This window comes from Cydia splendana, chromosome 26 (assembly GCF_910591565.1).
Source record: "Cydia splendana chromosome 26, ilCydSple1.2, whole genome shotgun sequence".
NCBI lineage: Eukaryota > Metazoa > Arthropoda > Insecta > Lepidoptera > Tortricidae > Cydia > Cydia splendana.
In genome coordinates, this window is record NC_085985.1 from 5,666,116 (window position 1) to 5,687,313 (window position 21,198).

The following is a 21,198-nucleotide window of genomic DNA, read 5'->3' on the forward strand; positions in this document are numbered from 1 at the left end:
TTAATAAAAAAAAATCTTAAAAAAGTAACAAAAAATGTAGCACGGTATCTAGGAAAGCCTGCGACCACAGGGCCGCGGCTAGCTGGTTCCGCGCGTTACTCTCGCACCGCTGCAAGAGCGTACCGCGCACAGGGCTCGGACGCTGATCGTCGGTGCGAAATAAATGGAAAAAGACGCCGCTGGGGATCGAACTCGGGTTGGTAGCGCACGAAAGTTTTACCGCCATGGTTTACAATGGGCCATGGAGTACGACTGTGGGTCTGACGAAATTTGTCATGGTATTCGATTGCGTTCACGACAGTGGTGCCGCGTTAGTTTAAAATTGTTTGATAGTTGACATATGTGTCTAATAGTCTCTTAGAGCATTTAATAACTGGAGATGTCATCGCTGTCATTTTCTTTACGAAACAGTCTGCCGATTTTTGCGGGGGAGGGGACGTCAAATGTATTTCTATTTCTAAATGATTTGTACGTAAAGTACAAATAGCCATGTCAGTCCATACAAAAGTTTGCACAATTGTGCAAGTTTTTCGGCAGAGAGGTAAGCTCTTAAAGGCGACTCCAGTTATTAAATGCTCTAAGAATAGTTTACTTGACGATAGATGTGGACTACGAAAGCAGCGTCTTGGTTACGCGCATGTCAAGGGTTGGCGGTCTAGTCTTATTAGTCTATGGCGTCGGCCTATAAAAGATGTCGACTACGAAAGTAGCGTCTTGGTTACGCGCATGTCAAGGGTTGGCGGTCGAGTATTAATACGGCTCGATTCGGAAAATGAATTAGATTTCTACTAGACTTCAACAAGTTACGATACGGATAATTTAAAGATATTTGTAAGATATGTCAAATTTGACGTTTCCGCGATTCTGGAGTCTGGAGGTCCTCTTGAACGATTTCGACAAGTTATGACTTAGATATCCAAGTCACATCTAGTCGATATCTAATGTAGATCTAGTTGATCTCTAAATCGTCTCAAGATCTTGTGATTATCTCGAAATCCGAATAGGCCTGTTAGTCTATGGCGTCGGCCTATAAAAGATGTCGACTACGAAAGTAGCGTCTTGGTTACGCGCATGTCAAGGGTTGGCGGTCTAGTATTATTAGTCTATGGCGTCGGCCTATAAAAGATGTCGACTACGAAAGTAGCGTCTTGGTTACGCGCATGTCAAGGGTTGGCGGTCTAGTATTATTAGTCTATGGCGTCGGCCTATAAAAGATGTCGACTACGAAAGTAGCGTCTTGGTTACGCGCATGTCAAGGGTTGGCGGTCTAGTATTATTACTATTGTTAGTCTATGGCGTCGGCCTATAAAAGATGTCGACTAAGAAAGTAGCGTCTTGGTTATAATACGCGCATGTCAAGGGGATTGGCGGTCTAGTAATATTAGTCTATGGCGTCGGCCTAAAATAAAAAGAGAGCTTACCTTGGGGGTTTTGCCTTCCATGACCGCCACGCAGGAGTTGGTGGTACCCAGATCAATGCCGATGACGGCGCCGCGGACGCCATCGGATCTGTAAATAAAATTGTTGTTTGTAGACAATATTTATTTAATTACTTCTAAAGAAGAGACGCTTTCCACACGGATTTTCGTACATTGACCTGCCTGTTCCTATCTCTATTGCACGCATTATTATATTCCTGTTCCGCCCATGATGCCGGTTGTCAATGTCACTGTGCGAGCGTGACCGCAATATAGGTAACTATGCGCGTGCAATAGAGATGGCTACAGGTGGGTCAATGTACCAAAATCCATGTGGAAAGCGTCTCTTTTTTAGTTTGTGATTCACAGGTTTTAGTCATACCTCAAATGAAATGTTTTTACACAAAGTCAACATGTTAAACACTGTGAAATATTATGTTATGAGCGAAACAAAGCAACAGCGTCTCCGTTCCAATTGAATAGGATTTAAATTTCACTGAGGAGGTACTGTAGGATCTTGGGCCTTAGGAGGATAAGGGCCAGTTGACAAGGGCTATGTGGTCTTGTTGTCTGATAGCGTAGCCACAATCCAAGAGAATGTGCCTTCAACACCAGTCTTTAGTGTCGCACCAACACAAAGGCCTCACGCAATGATGCGGCGGCCAGCAAGGGTGCTATTACATGTTTGCCAATGATGCGGCGGCCAGCAAGGGTGCTATTACATGTTTGCCAATGATGCGGCGGCCAGCAAGGGTGCTATTACATGTTTGCCAATGATGCGGCGGCCAGAAAGGGTGCCATTACAGGTTTGCCATTTGCTGAGATTGTTGGTGGAAGTTATTATTGTTTAGTAAACTACAAAGTATCATACAAGAAAAAACAGGTAGTTGAATTTGAAATCAGTGGTGTAGGAAATAAAGTTGTATTTCTTTTAAACCCATCGCTTGATAAGATGGCACCATACCTTTGGCCTATCCTTGAGTAGGTGGCAATACTTTTTGACATTTAAACAAATTTAACACATATCAGTAAAAGAATAAGGATCAAAGTCAAATGGCGTTCTAAGTTTTAACCATTTGTGTCGAAAGATGGCAGTTAATCTACTGACTACATAATTTACTTTGACCATATTCCTCTAGTGTAAATTCTCTTTGACTGTGTATAAATGAATGATGTGTGAATGATGAAGAATGTGTAATGTTATTAAAATGTAAGGTAAAAGCTATCTATATCCAAAGCATAAGAATAACCAACAATCCAGATTCATTTCCAATGAATTGCAACATTAGATAACGGAGTTTGTCAATATACAACATTAGTCAAGCAATGACTGCATATCCGAGATAGACACTACATAGTACTTGTAGTTACTTGTTTATTATGTTGCCAATTTTCTAATTAAGAAAGCAAGTGATAGCAGTGGGGAGACACTCCTGACTTCGGGCAAACTTGGCTCCATTCAGCTCGGCATTGCTCCGAGCAACTATTAGGGTTGACACAACTTGACATCCCTTTGCATGCACGACCACAGATAAGATAATTACTTGAATTTTGACAACCCTAAATAGTCAAAAGGGATAGTGCCATATTAGAATGGGATATCATGATTCAACCCTGAATCGCTGTCAAACTTCGGTTTTGTAGGAAGTGTCCTTTCTGTACGGTAGTACTATTACTTATTCTGTGGTGATAGTGGTAAGAGACCATACATAACTATTACTAGAATTGAAGCATGTATCAACCACCCTGACTTAAAAAACCTGGCAATGGTTCATGTACTTTCTTATGTTCATTTCACAAAAACATGACGCAATTTACGAAATCAATCGCAATAGGCGACTTATATTCGGTTTATGGCTAGTATACAAAGGTCGACCCAAAATGTTAGGTTATGATGAAACTAATACGATTCAGATAAGGTTTAAGGACTTACTTGTTTCTGTACTGTACATGTCGCTGATAAATAGGCACTGTAGGGGCTGCGGACTGAAATAACGGAAAATAAGGAAAATTATTAAGTGAAATCGTAGTTTAAACAGACTCCATGTGCCTCCCGCGGACCGGTGAAAATACTATGGAAAATAACAAAGAGGGATAGAGAAGTTAAGACAAATATTTTAGGGAATATTAAATTGACATTTTAAGAGTTATGACAAGCGACTTTCTTTCGTTTTAGAAATAAAAATGGTCACTTACACTTTTGAGGATTGTGCTGAAATTTCTCTGTGTGTAGAAGTCCGTACCAATGCCAGAACACTCCAAAGCCTTTCGGCCGACCACCCGCGTAGCGCACAACATTTTTAGTAATTTATTAGCAACTATTCAATTTATTTCTGGTTTTAATTCACTTCAGACAGAACATGTGGGTGACGCAACTTCATGAAAGAACCTTTTTAATTTTTTCTGGCATCGAATATTCTTGCCACACGTAAAATGGCGCGTGCTGTAGAATATTCTCGTTTAAAAATCAAGGGCCCAACGTTTTCTGTTCTCTTTCACGTCGCAGCAACTAGTATCATTTCTCTCTCCTCGCTCTTCTAAAAATGCCGTTTGTCAAAAAAGGACAACCATACTGTTGACAAGGTGGACTTCAAATCAAGTGTTGCCTTTCTTGATGCGCCCAGGCTGTGTATGTGTGCGTAAAAGCGTATATGTGTGCTCTTTTAGGGATGTGAAAAGTCGATTTTAATCATGTTATATATCGATAAACGCTACACAGCGGAACGAAATAGCGATTAATTGAAGCTTCAATATCTTCGTTAAACATAAACATAATTGAAATGCTAATGGATAATGATTATATTATAATATAATAATATAATTCAATTATTGCGGAACACCTATTTTAGGACGTATTCATATATTTTAATTAAATATCTGAACTTTCCCTTGGTTCCCTGCTGGGGCGTGACTATAAAATTGTGATCTGATAACCACAATAAAGAATAAAAGCGTTTTTGGTAATTTTAGGTATCCTTAAGCCTTTGAAGTAAAATTAAAATTGCAAGAAATGTCGATAGTTTATCGATATGACTTTATCGACATGGCTACAGCAACGTGGGCCTCATTGTTAATCGTACACTAAACAAAAGTGGCAACAGTGACAGCTCGCTGAGACACCGTCTCTATATATTATAAGTCTATGTTAAAAATCTAATGAGGCTAGTTCTCTTTGATCATAGATTTGAATTTAAGTGCTTAGTATTGGTCAAAAGAACTCATCTTGAGAATAGAGGACCAATGACAGTACAAAACCAGTTTTCAACGAGAAATGTAAGAGACAACTTACTGATTATTACATAATGGCGAGACTAGAAAATTTAATGATAAATAAAAATACTCATGTACATATAAATGAAAGAAAAACGTATATTAAAATACACAATAAAAGTTTCTAGTTTTTCTGTATTCTAAAACAGTGGACTCACCGCGAACCACTAACTAATTTTTGGTTCTCTGTCGCACTGACGTATGAATTAACAAGTGCGACAGAGAGGCAAAATTTCGTTCGCTGTTCGATCCACGGACGTAGAGAGTAAACTGGATAGTGTACACTGGCCAAAAAGTGTGTCCACATGAGATGTCAAACCTGAGCCCTCCATCTCTTTCTAATTAGGGTGACCATAAGTCATATGAATGTGGGATATTAGCATAAGGTGGAATGTATAGTTTGGCCAGGATCTTTTCTCATTCGTGCATAATCAGAGAGAAACATACTGTATTTTCCCTATGCTAGTATAATTGCCCCAGAAAAGAGATGGATAAAGTTTTTTTCTCTTCTGTAAAACGCTTCACACAACCTTACTTAATTTAGTAGTTATAAAGTTATAAAAGCTGTTACAGATGGGATGGGCGTATTGGATCGCGATCAATGCGATCATGGTTGATTGTGAGGAAGGTGGTCCGCCGTACGTCCATCGTACGTATTGGGTGAAAACCAGCGTAGTGTCTTACAGACACTGCTTATGCTGAGCGACATCCTATTTGGTGTATGTTTACTGTATTCTTAACTTTATGTTGTACTTACCGTAATCTAGGTATGTTTTTGTACGCCAAATAAATATTTTCTATTTCTATTTATTTCTATCAAAGACAGCTATAAGAGAGAGCGAGACAGATATTCAGGGTCGGGTAAAACGTTGTAGTTGTACTTGGTAATTCGCAAATCGTATCGATTAAAAACGCTGCCTTCGGTCGTGTTTTAATTTATCACCACTCGTTGCGAATTTAATTCCTACTTTCAACACTTGCAACGCAAATAAATTTATATTATTACTATGCCCACTGGTTATCGATACTAGTCATTTTGTCAAGCCCTAGCGTAGCGTAACAATTTATGTTTTTACACGAAATTATCTTGATTATTGACTAAAATGATAAAATATTAGCACACGACGAAATAAAAACTTACATTTAACTGTGTAAACCGGCATTCTACACTATTTATGCTCTTCATAATTCATAATTTAACAAAATACCTATCACTATCAATATCATACTCATGGTGTGTTCATATACGTGATGACTTCCCTTTTGCGTACTTTAGCTATTCTTTAAGCGTCATCGTAGATCTGTAATTGAAACAAAATTTTCAAATTTGCCGCTTTTGTATACTGACGGAAATGTCGGCTCAACCTATATAGAATCGATTACATATATATAAATAGTTAGAATTAACGTTTCAGTAATTAAATATTATGTATAAATATGAGTCTGTAATGTCCAAGGACTTCGGGTTTAATTTTTGGCAATTATGTAGCTCTCATTACGTGAATCGAATAATTAAACATGCCGAAATAAGTATATCTTTATTTATTTATTAGTATACTATTTAGGTAAAGTTATTTTTACATTAAGTATGAAATAACAATTTTGTAAGACCGATCCAAATCGTACCGACATCATGGTCACCCTAATCGTCATCAAGTTGGGGATACCAATTAATATTCAAAGTTACTACAATTTCTACCATATTCAATTTACTGTTTTTTTTGTTGCGCACATACTTGGCTTAATCAGTTAATAATATTAACATCATAATAATTAGCAAATTACTTAAAAGATATCAGAACTGTAATTGGAATATAGCACTAAAATAGTATAAGAAGGTAATGAATTTCAGTAGTATATTGATATAATTTTTACCACAATGGTATCTTTTTAACATTGGCGACATGTGCGAGTGAGACACAGGGCTCGGGTTTTCTATCTCATGTGGACCGTTTTCTCTAGTCTGGTACGAACAACATTCTGTCTCGGTGATAAGGTTCAAATTAGTATGGCAAAAAAAGTGACAACTCGCTCCAGTTTAAACAATATAACTTCATGGTTCGATCAGTTCTAAAATATACGACTCACACGGCCCTGCAAGTACGAGAGGGAAATTATTGTTAAATTGAGGTGATTTGGAGGTGACAAACTTATCAAAATAGCTTTCTCATTCTAGCAGCAGTATCCTGTATTTGCAGGACTGTTAGCTGGATCGTGAGTACAAGGTTTAACTGAGTTTAAACTAAAATATTTTTTTACTAGCAACACACTTTAGCTGTCAATGTCAACATGTCATGTCATGTCATTCAACACGTATTATCAATGTTTTTATTGCTTTCATACAGTTATTCATTAATTTCTCTCTAATTTGTGCTAAATGTTAACTCCTTACAAAAAAAATGGACAATAGCATAGCATTAACAATGGAAAATGTTTTGAGAAACGATACAGCATGTAGAATATGCTTAGTTCAGGGCGAGGGCATGCAAGCCCTTTTTGTTGAAGGGACTGGTATCATTGAACAGATAGAATATTGTACTGGCATAAGAGTAAGTTAAACAAAGTGTTTTTCATTCTTTAAGTACATAAATTTACGAATTACCAATACTGAACTGAATGAAATTTTTTTCCATTTCTTAATTCTTATAATAAATTATTTCGAGTTGGAAAAAGTATTTGTATTTATTCACATATGTACATGATACATAGACATTGCTAAGAGTTAGTAGATCTTATTTACAATTTTGACTACTGGTTCTGATTGTATACATTACTAAGTCTGCTTGTTCTTTTGTAAGTAACAGCAGCAAAAAAAAACCTATTTTTATCTTTTCTCTGGGGAGTTTATTTAGACACCATATTATAGTTTAAGAGGTTGTATGATTCTCCCTGTCTGTTCTTGAGTGACAGAGATTTTTGTGTAAGGTTAACTGGAAGAGATCCCTCAAAGGGATAAGTTCGCCTTTGTACTTCTTACTAATTGTATGTTATTTTTAATATGTCTTTTTGTACAATAAAGAGTTTACTACTACTACTACTACTACTAAACTATAACTGGCATACTTTACAAGTGCATTTAATTTATTCAAATCTACTGTTCATAACTCAGACAATTGATAAGGTGTATGTGGTAGTATTCTATTAAGAGTTAGGTTGTATTCTAGTTTTGATTAATAAAATAAAAACTAAACTAATCTAAATTAAAATAAATCTAAAAAGGCTTGCGGCATTGTGTCAAATATACTGGCAGCATTCCCTTGCTGTATGGCAATACTAATGCGCTGCGAGAGAAAGCTGCCAGCTCTCTGATCACCGGTACTATCAACCAGCTTTTTGCACAGTTCTGTAAAAAGAACATGTGCGCTTGGACCCCATGGCCCCAGTGTCTTGATTTAAATTAAAGAGTACCTGTTTGTGCCCACAACAGACCCCAATGGAAAGAGCTAGAGCAGGCCTTTGCCAAGCGGCACACTGAGCTTAGAGACATACTCTAACTCAGAATAAAAGGGCTTAATAGATAGATAGATAGACCTGTTTAATAATAATAGCGTATCATATACATCTACCAGAAGTATCTAATTGTATCTTGATTTGTAAAATAATGATTTTTATTATTATTATAGCCTCTTTATTTCCATAACTCTTTTTTAGTTTCTGTTAAGATATGTTTTTATGCTGTTGTTTCTGTTGTTTTTCCTCCTTTCGTGAGGTATGGATCCCGTTTGGGTAAAGGCCTCCTCCCATTTCTTCCATAAATGTCTGTGTTTGGCATTGTACATCCAGTCTTTTCCTGCAACCTCTACTATGTCATCAGTCCACCGTTTGACTGGTTTGCCAACTTTCCTCTTGGCTGGTAATGGTCCTTTCCATCTTGTTGTTAGTGTTGTCCATCTGTCATCTGTATATCTTGAAATATGTCCTGCCCATTGCCATTTGAGCTTAAGGGCTTGTGTGAGCGCATCTTTGACGTTTGTTTTTATTCTTATAGTGTCGTTTTTAATTTTGTGCATTTTGTTTATTCCCAGTATGCTTCTTTCCATGGCTCGTTGTGTGGTGTTTATTTTTTGTTTGATCTTGTTGGTGTAAGTCCACGTTTGACATCCGTATAATAAACTAGGCAGAAGGCATGTGTCCATTACTATTCTTTTTATCTTCATACTAAATTTTCCTTTCAGAATTTCTTTGAATGACCAAAACTTTCGCCATGTAATATTTTTCCTTCTATCTACCTCTTCCTCGTTATTAGTCCGTGAAAAGGAAATTTGCTTACCCAGGTATATGTATTTCTTTACATATTCAATTGTATTTCCTTTTACATTGATGGGGGTGTCAAGGCTATTAGTCATTACCTTCGTTTTGCTTCTGTTCATTTGTAAGCCTACTTCATCGCTTTCCTTGTCTAGTGTCTGTAACATATTTTCTAGTTGTTTAGCTCTTTCTGCAAATATGATTATGTCATCTGCAAACCGCAGGTGCGTTAGGCGACATCCATCAATGTTAATACCATATCCAGTCCAGTTTATGTTTTTAAAAATATTTTCTAGTACGGCAATGAAAAGCTTGGGTGACAGAGGGTCACCTTGCCTTACTCCTCTTTCAATTTTGATATGATCTCCTCTTCTTTCAAGTTTAACTCTGCTTGTGCTATTTGAGTATATGTGTTTGATGATATTTATGTATTTCTGTTCTACTCCTGACACTTTTAGTGCGTTCCAGATTGAGTTGTGACTGATGCTGTCAAAGGCTTTGCTGTAGTCAACAAAAGCAACATATAGTGGTTTCCTGAATTCATTAAATTTTTCAATTAGTTGTTCCACTACATGTATATGATCGGTTGTGCTAAAGCCTGAGCGGAAGCCTGCCTGTTCTCTTGGTTGTGCGGTGTCGATTTTTATAGCAATTCTTTTCAGAATAATCGATGTGAAGAGCTTGTAGACACTTGTCAGTAGGCTAATGGGTCTGTAATTTCCAATATCTAATGGGTCTCCTTTTTTATATATTAGTACTATAGGACCCCATGGCCCCAGTGTCTTGATTTAAATTAAAGAGTACCTGTTTGTGCCCACAACAGACCCCAATGGAAAGAGCTAGAGGAGGCCTTTGCCAAGCGGCACACTGAGCTTAGAGACATACTCTAACTCAGAATAAAAGGGCTTAATAGATAGATAGATAGACCTGTTTAATAATAATAGCGTATCGTATACATCTACCAGAAGTATCTAATTGTATCTTGATTTGTAAAATAATGATATCATTTTCATATTCCAGCTCCTCAACGAACCTACCCTCCCCTCTCACATCTGCCCCCCCTGCCTCACGCACCTCTCCATCGCACACTCCTTCAAGTCTACCTGCCTGTCCTCGCACCACACGCTGCACCCGCACACTCAGACGCTGGTCAACACGGATGTGAAGGTAGAGCGGGACGATGATTGGGTGAAGGTGGAAAGGAAGAGTAAGAGGATCAAGATGAAGAAGGAGAAAGAAGACAGGTGAGGGTTTGTTGCTATAGCAAACACAACTTGTCAGTCAGTAAGGACCAGGAAAATTATACTCATACCTTTCTTTTGGGTGGTAGTACTAGCGTAAGGCAAAAACAGTACAATGCTCTCTGTCTATGTTTGAAATGAAACATTCCCGGGCCAAACTATACTTAGCTGTAGGTTGAGATGGGCGTTATAAGATTTTGTTATCTTTTGTTCTTGATTACATTTTTGCCCGTTTGTGGCGTTAAGCCAACTTAACATATAGGGTAATTCGCCAGTAACTGGCCAGCCTTCAATAACTAGCCAACATGAACTAGAATGAATTATTATTATTATTATTTTTTTTAATTTATTTAGAAAACAAACAGCCTTTTACAAATAAGTCTTACAAAAATTATTAAAAATAGGCCATATTACAATAAAGGTAGTAGGTTAAGGTTACTTAATTATAAATTACCCGAAGGTATAGTTGTGAATACTACACGCAAATAAAATAAGAAAACAATGCAAAATATAACTACAAATATTATGTAAACCTGTGTTGTGTACAATAAAGTGATTACTACTACTACTACTATAACTAAAAACAAATTTTTCAATTACTAGAAAACAAAATATGCCGAACTTTGTTCTTGAAAACGGACAAACTATGAATAAAAATGTCTATATCATTAAGCGATTCATTATACATATTACAAGTGCGCCTAAAGAAAGAATTCTGTTTATAGATGAATAGAATTCATTTTCAGTTTAGGGTGGCCAGTTACTGGAGAATTACCCTACCAAAGATATACAATACATTTTTAATAAATATTTGTACATCTTAGTCTAGATATATTATAAAATTTTTGCAATTACCAAACAAAAATTAGCTGGAAGTAATCTCCATTGTTACCAAAGAAAAGGGCCAATCATATACTTTTTTGAAACTATTTTTATAAGCATGCCCCTTGCTGTTTTCAGTTATTTTATTTGCATGAATTTAGTATTTCCATTACTTATTTAATAAAACTAAAACTGTTAACTATCGTAAGGTCGTATATCTGCAGTTACTTTTAAATTTCTAGATAAAACTACATTTTAATATTTTGAGAATTTTTTATTCTAAAATATTTGAGATTTAAGTGTTATTATAAAATATATTGTGTTTCAAATTAATCGAAAAAAGTGAACTGTGAAGATAAAATAATGCAGACTGGTAACTCTCGCAAGCTCGTACGAGGCTATTGCGTTTGTTACGATTTTGAGATCTATTTGCATGTCTTAAGGTTGCTTTTGCAAATGCATAACTTGCAGAGATACGATCTTGCGAAGTTGCCAGTCGTAATTTTTTAAGTGGTAAGTCTATTATTCCGTATTTTAATTATAATTTATCCCTTGTAGCTTTACATGTATAGAAGCGGTGGTGGCCGAGTGGATATGACGTCCGACTTTCAATCCGGAGGTCGCGGGTTCAAATCCTGGCTCGTACCAATGAGTTTTTCGGAACTTATGTACGAAATATCATTTGATATTTACCACTAGCTTTTCGGTGAAGGAAAACATCGTGAGGAAACCTGCATACATCTGCGAAGAAATTCAAAGGTGTATGTGAAGTCCCCAATCCGCATTGGGCTAGCGTGGGGACTATAGCCCAAGCCCTCTCGCACATGAGAGGAGGCCTGTGCCCAGCAGTGGGACGTATATAGGCTGAAATTATTATTATTTTAGCTTTACATGTATCATACAGATGGCGCCAGCATAGGTTTTGCCTTCAATCCTACGAATAGTGTCAAATTCTTGTATTTTTTTTAATTTTATGGCCTGAATTCTTGTCCTTTAAGCCAAATCCAATAGAACAAATAATATGCGGGCGTCATCTTTAAAAACATTCGACATTTGCCAACCCCATTATATATTGCCTCTTTTGATACCTACTTGTAAAATATGAACTACCTAATTCCAATTTTTCTTTTAGAAATAAAAATCGAAAACCACCCCAGACCCACGAATATATCTACACAGAAAACAATCAGACAATGTACGTCAATATTGGGAACAGTTTCACAGAACCAAGCCTATCTTCAACCAGTTCCGAGAGAATTCCTGGCGACTCAGTCTTACACGAGAAAACACCAAAGAAGAGATCCAAAAAAGGCTCCGCTGATGCCTCAAACTGGGAGACAAATAGAGTGAAGAAAGCCAGAGAATCCGGGAGAGCGTATTTGAGTCAGAAGCGCTTAAAAGGTGTAAAAGTCGGATTTGAAACTAGAAAGGAGCGTAAAATAGGACCGCCTTGCTATTCTAGCTTATGTCGTAAAAGCGTGAAGCGAAGATGCGACATTATAAAGGATAAAGACAGAAAATACTGTTTTAACAAATTCTGGGGGTTAAATTGGACAGATAAAAAGCAATACGTTATAGATTTAGTAGATGTTACTAATTGTAATAATAAAAAGGTGAATGGCGAGTCGAGAAGAACTAAGACTATTAAGTATAATTTGGAGGTCAATAATGAGTGCTGGCCGGTTTGTAAGAAGATGTTTTTGAATACGTTGAGTGTGGGCGAGAAGACCGTGTTAGGTTGGTTGGAAAAAGCTTGTGAGCAGGCCATGAATAACACGAATTAATATATAAATTAGAGGATAATTGTGACGTAATCTATGAAAAGGGACCTGGTTGTCGATGTCGCTTACGCCATTATAAACGATGCTCCGATATAAATACAATGCCGCGCGACGCTGTACGGCGTAAGCGCCATTGACAATAAGGTCCTTTTCATAGATAATGCCCCAATTGTTGTACAGTCACAGAATAAGTAAAAGTACTACTGTACAGAAAGGACAGTTCCTACAAAACCGAAGTTTGACAGAGATTCAGAGTCATGATATCCATTTCTAATGTATGGCACTATCCCTTTCGACTATTTAGGGTTGTCAAAATTCAAGTAATTATCTTATCTGTGGTCGTGCACGCAATGGGACGTCAAGTTGTGTCAAACCTAATAATTGCTCGGAGCAATGCTGAGCCGTGAGGCAGCCTCAGAGTATCTTAGTATAAATGGTTGTTTACTGAATGGTCTGAATGTTATTATATTCACATTACACATTAATGTAATAGAATACGTCACAAAGCTCCTTTTTACGCCAAGTGTAAAATAATAAATAACTTATGTATCATATAACTTTGTAATGTTAACATTAAATCATATTATATTCCGATCTGTTGTTTGCCTTATCTCCTATCTATCTTAAGGCCCAGTACGGGCAGTAGGCGTACCACGAGTGCGCAGTGAATTTTTTTGTGCACGAGGTAGACTATCCGTCCTTTTCTGGTTCCGTACCCGAAGAGTGAAAACGGTACCCTATTACTAAGACTCCTCTGTCCGTCTGTCTGTCTGACGTTAACTGTTTTTACATTTCTTCTAGTAGGAGATCCCACATATATGGTCGACCTTCACCAATCTGTCTGACGGATGAAACTATGAAAATATGAAAGAAAATATGTTCCAGAACATAAATAAATAGGGTTGCCTAAAGAAATATGGTCAAGGCTATTTTTAATTAATTTTCTAAAAAAAAAATTTTTGCCAAATTTCACCGATTTGTCTGACGAACGAAATAAGTTTCAATGGAAAGTATACAACTTGTACAACATAAATCAACTAGGTTGCCTATCTTTTTCCGGTCACTATTATGTGGTTGCCGTGTTTAAAGAGGTGATTTTATATCGATAATTGCACTCATTTGTGTGACGCTTGAATTATACATCAAAATGATGGTAATTTTATTACAAATACAATGGCTGCGAAAATCCTGTCACAAATTGTTACGATGGCAACCCTTGCCAGGCTTTTAATTAAAATAAGATGGGAAGACTTTTAGCGATAACTCATAAAGGGCTTAACTGATCAAGTTTGTTTTAATTTTATTTGATTGAGTTTTTTAAGCACTATTTTTATGATTTTTTCCATATTTTTTGGACGGATGGTTCAAAAGTTAGAAGGAAAAACCTAGTTTTTTTCTTTCTAAACGATTATTTCCGAAATGATTCACTTTATCAAGAAATGTTGTTTAAAGACCCCTATTTATTTTGAAAGGCCTATCCAACGACACCCCACACTATAAGGTTGAAACGATAAAAAAAATTGTCAGACATTTTGTTTCTTTCAAAGCGATTATTTCCGAAAATATTCACTTTATCAAAAAATGTTCTTCTGAAACCCCTATTCATATTAAAAGACCTTTCCAACAACATCCCACACCATAGGTTTGACACGAAAAAAAAATCCTCACGTACATTCTGTTTCTTTCAAGGCGATTATTTCCTAAATGGAAAAAAAACTATCATAAAATTTTTTTTTTTAAACCGTATTTATTTTAAAAGACCTATCCAACGACATGTCACACTCTAGGGTTGAAGCGAAAAAAATGGTCACATACATTTTTTTTCTTATTTTTCGTTTGATAACTATGTTGTAAGATGTCATTTGATATGAGTTTTAAAATAAATAGGGTTCTTCAAAAAAAATGTGTTTGATAAAGTGAATATTTTAGGAAATAATCGCCTCGAAAGAAACAAAATGTACGTGAGGATTTTTTTTTCGTGTCAACCCTATGGTGTGGGATGTTGTTGGATAGGTCTTTCAAAATGAATAGGAGTTTTAGAAGAACATTTTTTGATAAAGTGAATATTTTCGGAAATAATCGCTTTGAAAGATACAAAATGTGTATGACAATTTTTTTATCGTTTCAATCTTATAGTGTGGGGTGTCGTTGGATGGGCCTTTCAGAATAAATAGGGGTCTTTAAACAACATTTCTTGATAAAGTGAATCATTTCGGAAATAATCGTTTAGAAAGAAAAAAAGGGTTTTCCTTCTAACTTTTGAACCATCTGTCCAAAAAATATGGAAAAAATCATAAAAATAGTGCTTAAAAAACTCAATCAAATAAAATTAAAACAAACTTGATCAGTTAAGCCCTTTATGAGTTATCGCTAAAAGTCTTCCCTTCTTATTTTAAATAAAAGCCTGGCAACCCTTATTTGTGACAGGATTTTCGCAGGCAACCCTATACCTTGTATTTGCAATAAAATTACCATCATTTTGATGTATAATTCAAGCGTCAGACAGATGAGTGCAATTATCGATATAAAATCACCTCTTTAAACACGGCAACCACATAATAGTGACCGGAAAAAGATAGGCAACCTAGTTGATTTATGTTGTACAAGTTGTATACTTTCAATTGAAACTTATTTCGTTCGTCAGACAAATCGGTGAAATTTGCCAAAAAAATATTTTTTTCAAAAATTTATTAAAAATAGCCTTGACCATATTTCTTTAGGCAACCCTATTTATTTATGTTCTGGAACATATTTTCTTTCATATTTTCATAGTTTCATCCGTCAGACAGATTGGTGAAGGTCGACCATATGTGGGATCTCCTACTATTCTACAACGGTCATGTTGCTCATCACCGTTAGATGCTTTGGCGAGCTAGAATTAGGCTGAGGGTAAAGTACGAAGAACAATCAAGTAATTTAATTTCAGTACGTACCTACCAGGGATGTTGCGAATATTCGCATCCGCATCCGCGGAACATCCGCATCCGCATAAAATCGGTGCGGAGCATCCGCATGATGCGGATGCGGATGTCGACCAAGTCGGTAACAGGAACGTATTAGCGGCGGCGCCGGCGGCGTAAGTGCTAGGTAATTTCGTCATTATCTCATTATATATAACGAAATCGTCTAGATCCCGAAAAGTCGGCCAAGTTACTGTTCATTTAATAAAACGCACCTATATTCTTGCTCAAATACTAAACGTTTCGTTTTTTTTAATAAAAAATGTTAAAAATGTAATATTTGACGTTTTTTATGTACCAAATCTTAACATCCGCATCCGCGGATGTGAGGCTTTAAATATCAGATTTCGCGGATGTCAAAAAATCTGCATCCGCGACATCCCTGGTACCTACCTTTGTCACAGTGACTATTAGGTATACAGGTAGTTTGTTTTTTTAGCATTAGAAAAAAGGTAAACAATCTTAACGTGTCTTTTTATTGAAAAATAAGTCACGGCAAAAATTTTACAATTATGAATCATATACGATTATTTACTTTCTTTTGCTTTCATAAGTAATAGTTACTGATTTAAAAAAAGTGTTGTGTCAATTCTAAGACACGTCAAGATCGCAAGACTGTAATTATGAGCCTAGCGACTTTTATATTAATTGTCTCTGTGAAAAGGTACTAAACGGTATGGAAATTAAATTCTTTGACGATACATAGCAAAACCAAGTATTCCGCGCCTCTCGTGTCGCTACCAATATAGGGAAACTTAACTAGTATAACTAACTATCCAAGCTTACAATTGCAGTCCAGAGCCAGACCCCGACCCCGAGCCAGACCCGCCCAGCCCTGAGCCAGACATCAAACCTCCTAAATGCAAGCGGACTTACAAGAAGTCCAACGGTCGGAGAATTAAGAAATTCAAGTTTAAGAGGCTGTGGTGTGATGCGTGTGAGATAAAGTTTAATTCGAAAGACGAAAGCGATGCTCACAGGCTTGCTAAGCACCCGGAGGACCCTTGGATGTGCGAGGTAAGCCGTTCATGTCAGTCATAGGTGAATTAACACAAATCATACATATATAGTTAAGGACTGTATAGTGTGTTATCAGCCTTACGTTTCTTGATTCCGTATGTCCTACTAGCAACCCCAGTCGTTATCTAAAAATAGCCCCAGCAGATTCGGGATTATATACAAGTAAAATTAGTCTGGTGTTGCTGAAGAGCATCTTCCAACGAAACCCTATATAAATATTCAGGAAAAGAAAAATGAAACCGTGTTGGAGGATTTATTACTTCTTAGGGTGCAATTACGTTGGTTCCCCCAACCCCACCTGGTTGGTATCCCCATACTTAGATACAGCCACCCCATTTTAACTGCACCTGTTAACACAAAAAATAACTAGCTTTTACGACTAGATATGCGGCAAAGTGTTCGCGCACCGCGGCTCCCACTACACGCACGTGCGTTCACACCTGCCTCCCCTCCACGGCTGCGCGCACTGCGACTACAAGACTTGGCACCGCCACGACCTGGTCAAGCACCTCCGTATTCACGCTGGTGAGTCCTGAAAATTCAACTAAATGTAAGAGATCCCCAGTGTCAAAGTAATTTATTTTTTTATATTTATTTATTTTCCCATATAGGTAATATAGGTATACAAAATACACTTGTGTCGGTCGTGTAGATGTAACATATCAGTTTGTATTATTAGTAGTAATAATTAAACACTTATATAATATTTATAGTTATTATAACATGTTGAGGTGTAAAGACTCTCCTGTACACTGCGACTACAAAACCTGGTACCACCACGCTCAAAATTTAACTAGATGTAATTTACTGTGTAATGTCGCTTTTAATTTACCGTGGTCAGTAAACGTCATATCATTGACGTCAATTAACAGTAATTAATTATTCAACTCTTCTCTATCCCACAGGTGTGAAGCAATACCAATGCACACAGTGCGCGCGGACGTTCCACACGTCATCCAACCTGGTGTCGCACGTGCGGCGTCTGCACGACCGTGCGCGCCCGCACCATTGCAGCCAGTGCCAGCGGCGGTTCTTCGACAAAACTAAACTGAGACGGCATATGGACAGCCACAACGACGTCAAACGGTAACATATTACGAGTAACACACACAGTTCCACACATCTAACCTGGTGTCGCACGTGCGGCGTCTGCACGACCGCGCGCGCCCGCACCAGTGCAGCCAGTGCCAGCGGCGGTTCTTCGACAAAACTAAACTGAGACGGCATATGGACAGCCACAACGACGTCAAACGGTAACAACATTACGAGTAACACACACAGTTCCAAACATCTAACCTGGTGTCGCACGTGCGGCGTCTGCACGACCGCGCGCGCCCGCACCAATGCAGCCAGTGCCAGCGGCGGTTCTTCGACAAAACTAAACTGAGACGGCATATGGACAGCCACAACGACGTCAAACGGTAATAACATTACGAGTAACACACACAGTTCCACACATCTAACCTGGTGTCGCACGTGCGGCGTCTGCACGACCGCGCGCGCCTGCACCAGTGCACTCAGTGCCAGCGGCGGTTCTTCGACAAAACTAAACTGAGACGGCATATGGACAGCCACAACGACGTCAAACGGTAACATATTACGAGTAACACACAGTTCCACACATCCTCCACCCTGGTGTCGCACGTGCGGCGTCTGCACGACCGCGCGCGCCCGCACCAGTGCAGCCAGTGCCAGCGGCGGTTCTTCGACAAAACTAAACTGAGACGGCATATGGACAGCCACAACGACGTCAAACGGTAACATATTACGAGTAACACACACAGTTCCACACATCTAACCTGGTGTCGCACGTGCGGCGTCTGCACGACCACGCGCGCCCGCACCAGGGCAGCCAGTGCCAGCGGCGGTTCTTCGACAAAACTAAACTGAGACGGCATATGGACAGCCACAACGACGTCAAACGGTAACATATTACGAGTAACACACACAGTTCCACACATCTAACCTGGTGTCGCACGTGCGGCGTCTGCACGACCGCGCGCGCCCGCACCAGGGCAGCCAGTGCCAGCGGCGGTTCTTCGACAAAACTAAACTGAGACGGCATATGGACAGCCACAACGACGTCAAACGGTAACAACATTACGAGTAACACACACAGTTCCACACATCTAACCTGGTGTCGCACGTGCGGCGTCTGCACGACCGCGCGCGCCCGCACCAGTGCAGCCAGTGCCAGCGGCGGTTCTTCGACAAAACTAAACTGAGACGGCATATGGACAGCCACAACGACGTCAAACGGTAACATATTACGAGTAACACACACAGTTCCACACATCTAACCTGGTGTCGCACGTGCGGCGTCTGCACGACCGCGCGCGCCCGCACCAGGGCAGCCAGTGCCAGCGGCGGTTCTTCGACAAAACTAAACTGAGACGGCATATGGACAGCCACAACGACGTCAAACGGTAACATATTACGAGTAACACACACAGTTCCACACATCTAACCTGGTGTCGCACGTGCGGCGTCTGCACGACCGCGCGCGCCCGCACCAGGGCAGCCAGTGCCAGCGGCGGTTCTTCGACAAAACTAAACTGAGACGGCATATGGACAGTCACAATGACGTCAAACGGTAATGCACACCTCCTGGGATGGAGCAAACTCGGATTACACGCATTTAGGACCAAATGGAAGTACTATTAAAAAAAATTCAGCTTGCTGGGAATTTATTCCTCTAAACACTATTTAATATTTATGGATCTAATTTAGTTGGCCTATTAGATTAGTCTATGCAAGGCGTAATAACTTCATATTCATATATTTTATTGCGATCATGTTCATTACAGAGGATGGTATAAAACATTATGAAGTAGGTACATTATACCCCGTTAGGGCATTGCAATAATCTTAATACTACTTAACGGTAATTATTTACAAATGACAATACATTATTAAACTTAAGAATTGCAAAACAAATTATGATAATAAACAAAATTTTAATTAAATATCATTCATATTGCATTATTACATATTGTATATATCATATCTTACAATGTCGCTCGATTCGTCTTTAGACTGTAGAACCCTAGTTACTAAACTAAACCATTAGTTCATGTCATTAAGTATATCATGAACATCTGCATTTCCAGGTTTGAATGCGAGGTCTGCCACTCATGCTTCACCCGGCGCTGTTACTGGAAGAAGCACCTCCAGAAGATGCACGGCATCACGGTGCCGCCGCAGCGGCCAGGCCGGCAGAAGGTCAACTTCCTGGTGGGCGAGGAGCTCATACGGGACAGTACGGACTCCAAGTGTGAGAAGAGTGCGTTGACTTACTCCCTCGCACCCCGCTCTGAGTAGCTCCAGAGCTCCGCCTTTAAAATGTGTTCAAAACGCGAAAGATTTAACTTCTAGCCGCCCACACGTCAAACCTTGCCAAGCAAAATGAAATTTTATTTTGTCAACACAAAGTTCAAATTAGAATGGTACAGGAGACCTTTTTATAGGTCTCTGGGCGGCTAGAGGATAAATATTTTAATGAGTTCATTTAACACTTAATAATGGCTGAGGTGTTAAATGAAACTAAAACCTGTATTTTAACCAAATTTGCTGTGTTAGCTTCGATAAAGGTAGAAAATACTAAATGAGAAGCAATAAAGAAAAGTTAACTGCAATAAAAAGTCTAAGAGTTAACGCAGATTAATCTAATTTTTTTTACTAAAATTCTAAGGGCCACTTGCACCATCCCGCTAACCCAGAGTTAAGCGGTTAAACCGGTAAACCAGTGTCAAATTGTACTGGTAACCATGGTAACTCCAAGTTTAACCAGTTAACCCCGGGTTAGTAGAATGGTGCAACTGGCGCTAGATAGTTTATTATTAAACAGTCTATATTATTATATTCATTTCTTTTTCTCTTACTCTTTATTATTTGTAAATAATTAAATAAAATACGTCGCACGGTTATATAAGCCGCTGACGGTGATGATTAGGGGAAAGTCATTGACATAGATATCTAGGGTCTGGCTTTACGGGAAATAATAATGAGGCCTGACAGGGGCCAGTACAGCGGTGTGACACCGCTACAACGCGATTGGTTGATGAGTTCGCATCACGCGCGCGATTGGTCGCAACTAGTGCGTTACACTGCACGATTGGCTCGAATTCGTGACTGACAGTGACACCGCTGAACTAGTACCATTTTTAGTGCCCGTTATTTATCGTATGGCTTCGTTACATGTCACTGGATTCAAAAATTTATTAAGCATGCTAACAACTTATAATTAAAATTTCGCCCTACTCAGGTAAGCAGCCGCTTCTTCAGCCAGGATATTGAAGTCATTCACATTGCCCATATATTTTGTGAGGGGACATTCCAGCACTATGTGTTCGATGGTCTGGTCTGGGTGTCCACACTCGCAGGCAGGAGAGGCGCTCCAACCCCATTTGTGCCAGTGGTGTGCACAGTTACCAATTCC

General features: G+C 38.6%; 2 protein-coding genes and 1 long non-coding RNA gene across 3 annotated transcripts in view; 2 read left to right on the top strand and 1 right to left on the bottom strand.

Annotated features, from left to right (window-relative positions):
* Positions 1-3,840, bottom strand: part of LOC134803431 (heat shock 70 kDa protein cognate 5) — a 32,295-nt gene extending 28,455 nt beyond the window's left edge. Inside the window, exons 1-3 of the mRNA XM_063776250.1 lie at positions 3,615-3,840; positions 3,352-3,404; positions 1,422-1,509 (exon numbers count right to left, since the gene is read on the bottom strand). Of these exons, the coding sequence (XP_063632320.1) occupies positions 1,422-1,509; positions 3,352-3,404; positions 3,615-3,716 (243 nt within the window). The 5' untranslated portion in view covers positions 3,717-3,840. The remainder of the gene's footprint in view (positions 1-1,421; positions 1,510-3,351; positions 3,405-3,614) is intronic.
* The window catches only part of LOC134803483 (uncharacterized), a 196,353-nt gene that overhangs the window by 43,901 nt on the left and 131,254 nt on the right, over positions 1-21,198 (top strand). The window lies entirely within an intron of this gene.
* On the top strand, positions 6,993-20,924 carry LOC134803556 (zinc finger protein 37 homolog). Its single transcript, XM_063776355.1, has 7 exons — positions 6,993-7,237; positions 9,957-10,180; positions 12,132-12,779; positions 16,535-16,757; positions 17,144-17,285; positions 17,666-17,846; positions 19,871-20,924. Exons 1-7 carry the CDS (start codon positions 7,088-7,090, stop codon positions 20,079-20,081), a joined length of 1,779 nt encoding a protein of 592 aa, XP_063632425.1. The 5' UTR covers positions 6,993-7,087; the 3' UTR covers positions 20,082-20,924.

Excerpts from the sequence above, each read along its gene's own strand:
- LOC134803556 (XM_063776355.1), top strand. The coding sequence starts at position 7,088 with ATGGACAATAGCATAGCATTAACAATGGAAAATGTTTTGAGAAACGAT. Across the intron at positions 12,780-16,534 it reads CAGGCCATGAATAACACGAA|TCCAGAGCCAGACCCCGACC; the intron begins TTAATATATAAA and ends TTACAATTGCAG. Across the intron at positions 16,758-17,143 it reads AGGACCCTTGGATGTGCGAG|ATATGCGGCAAAGTGTTCGC; the intron begins GTAAGCCGTTCA and ends TTTTACGACTAG.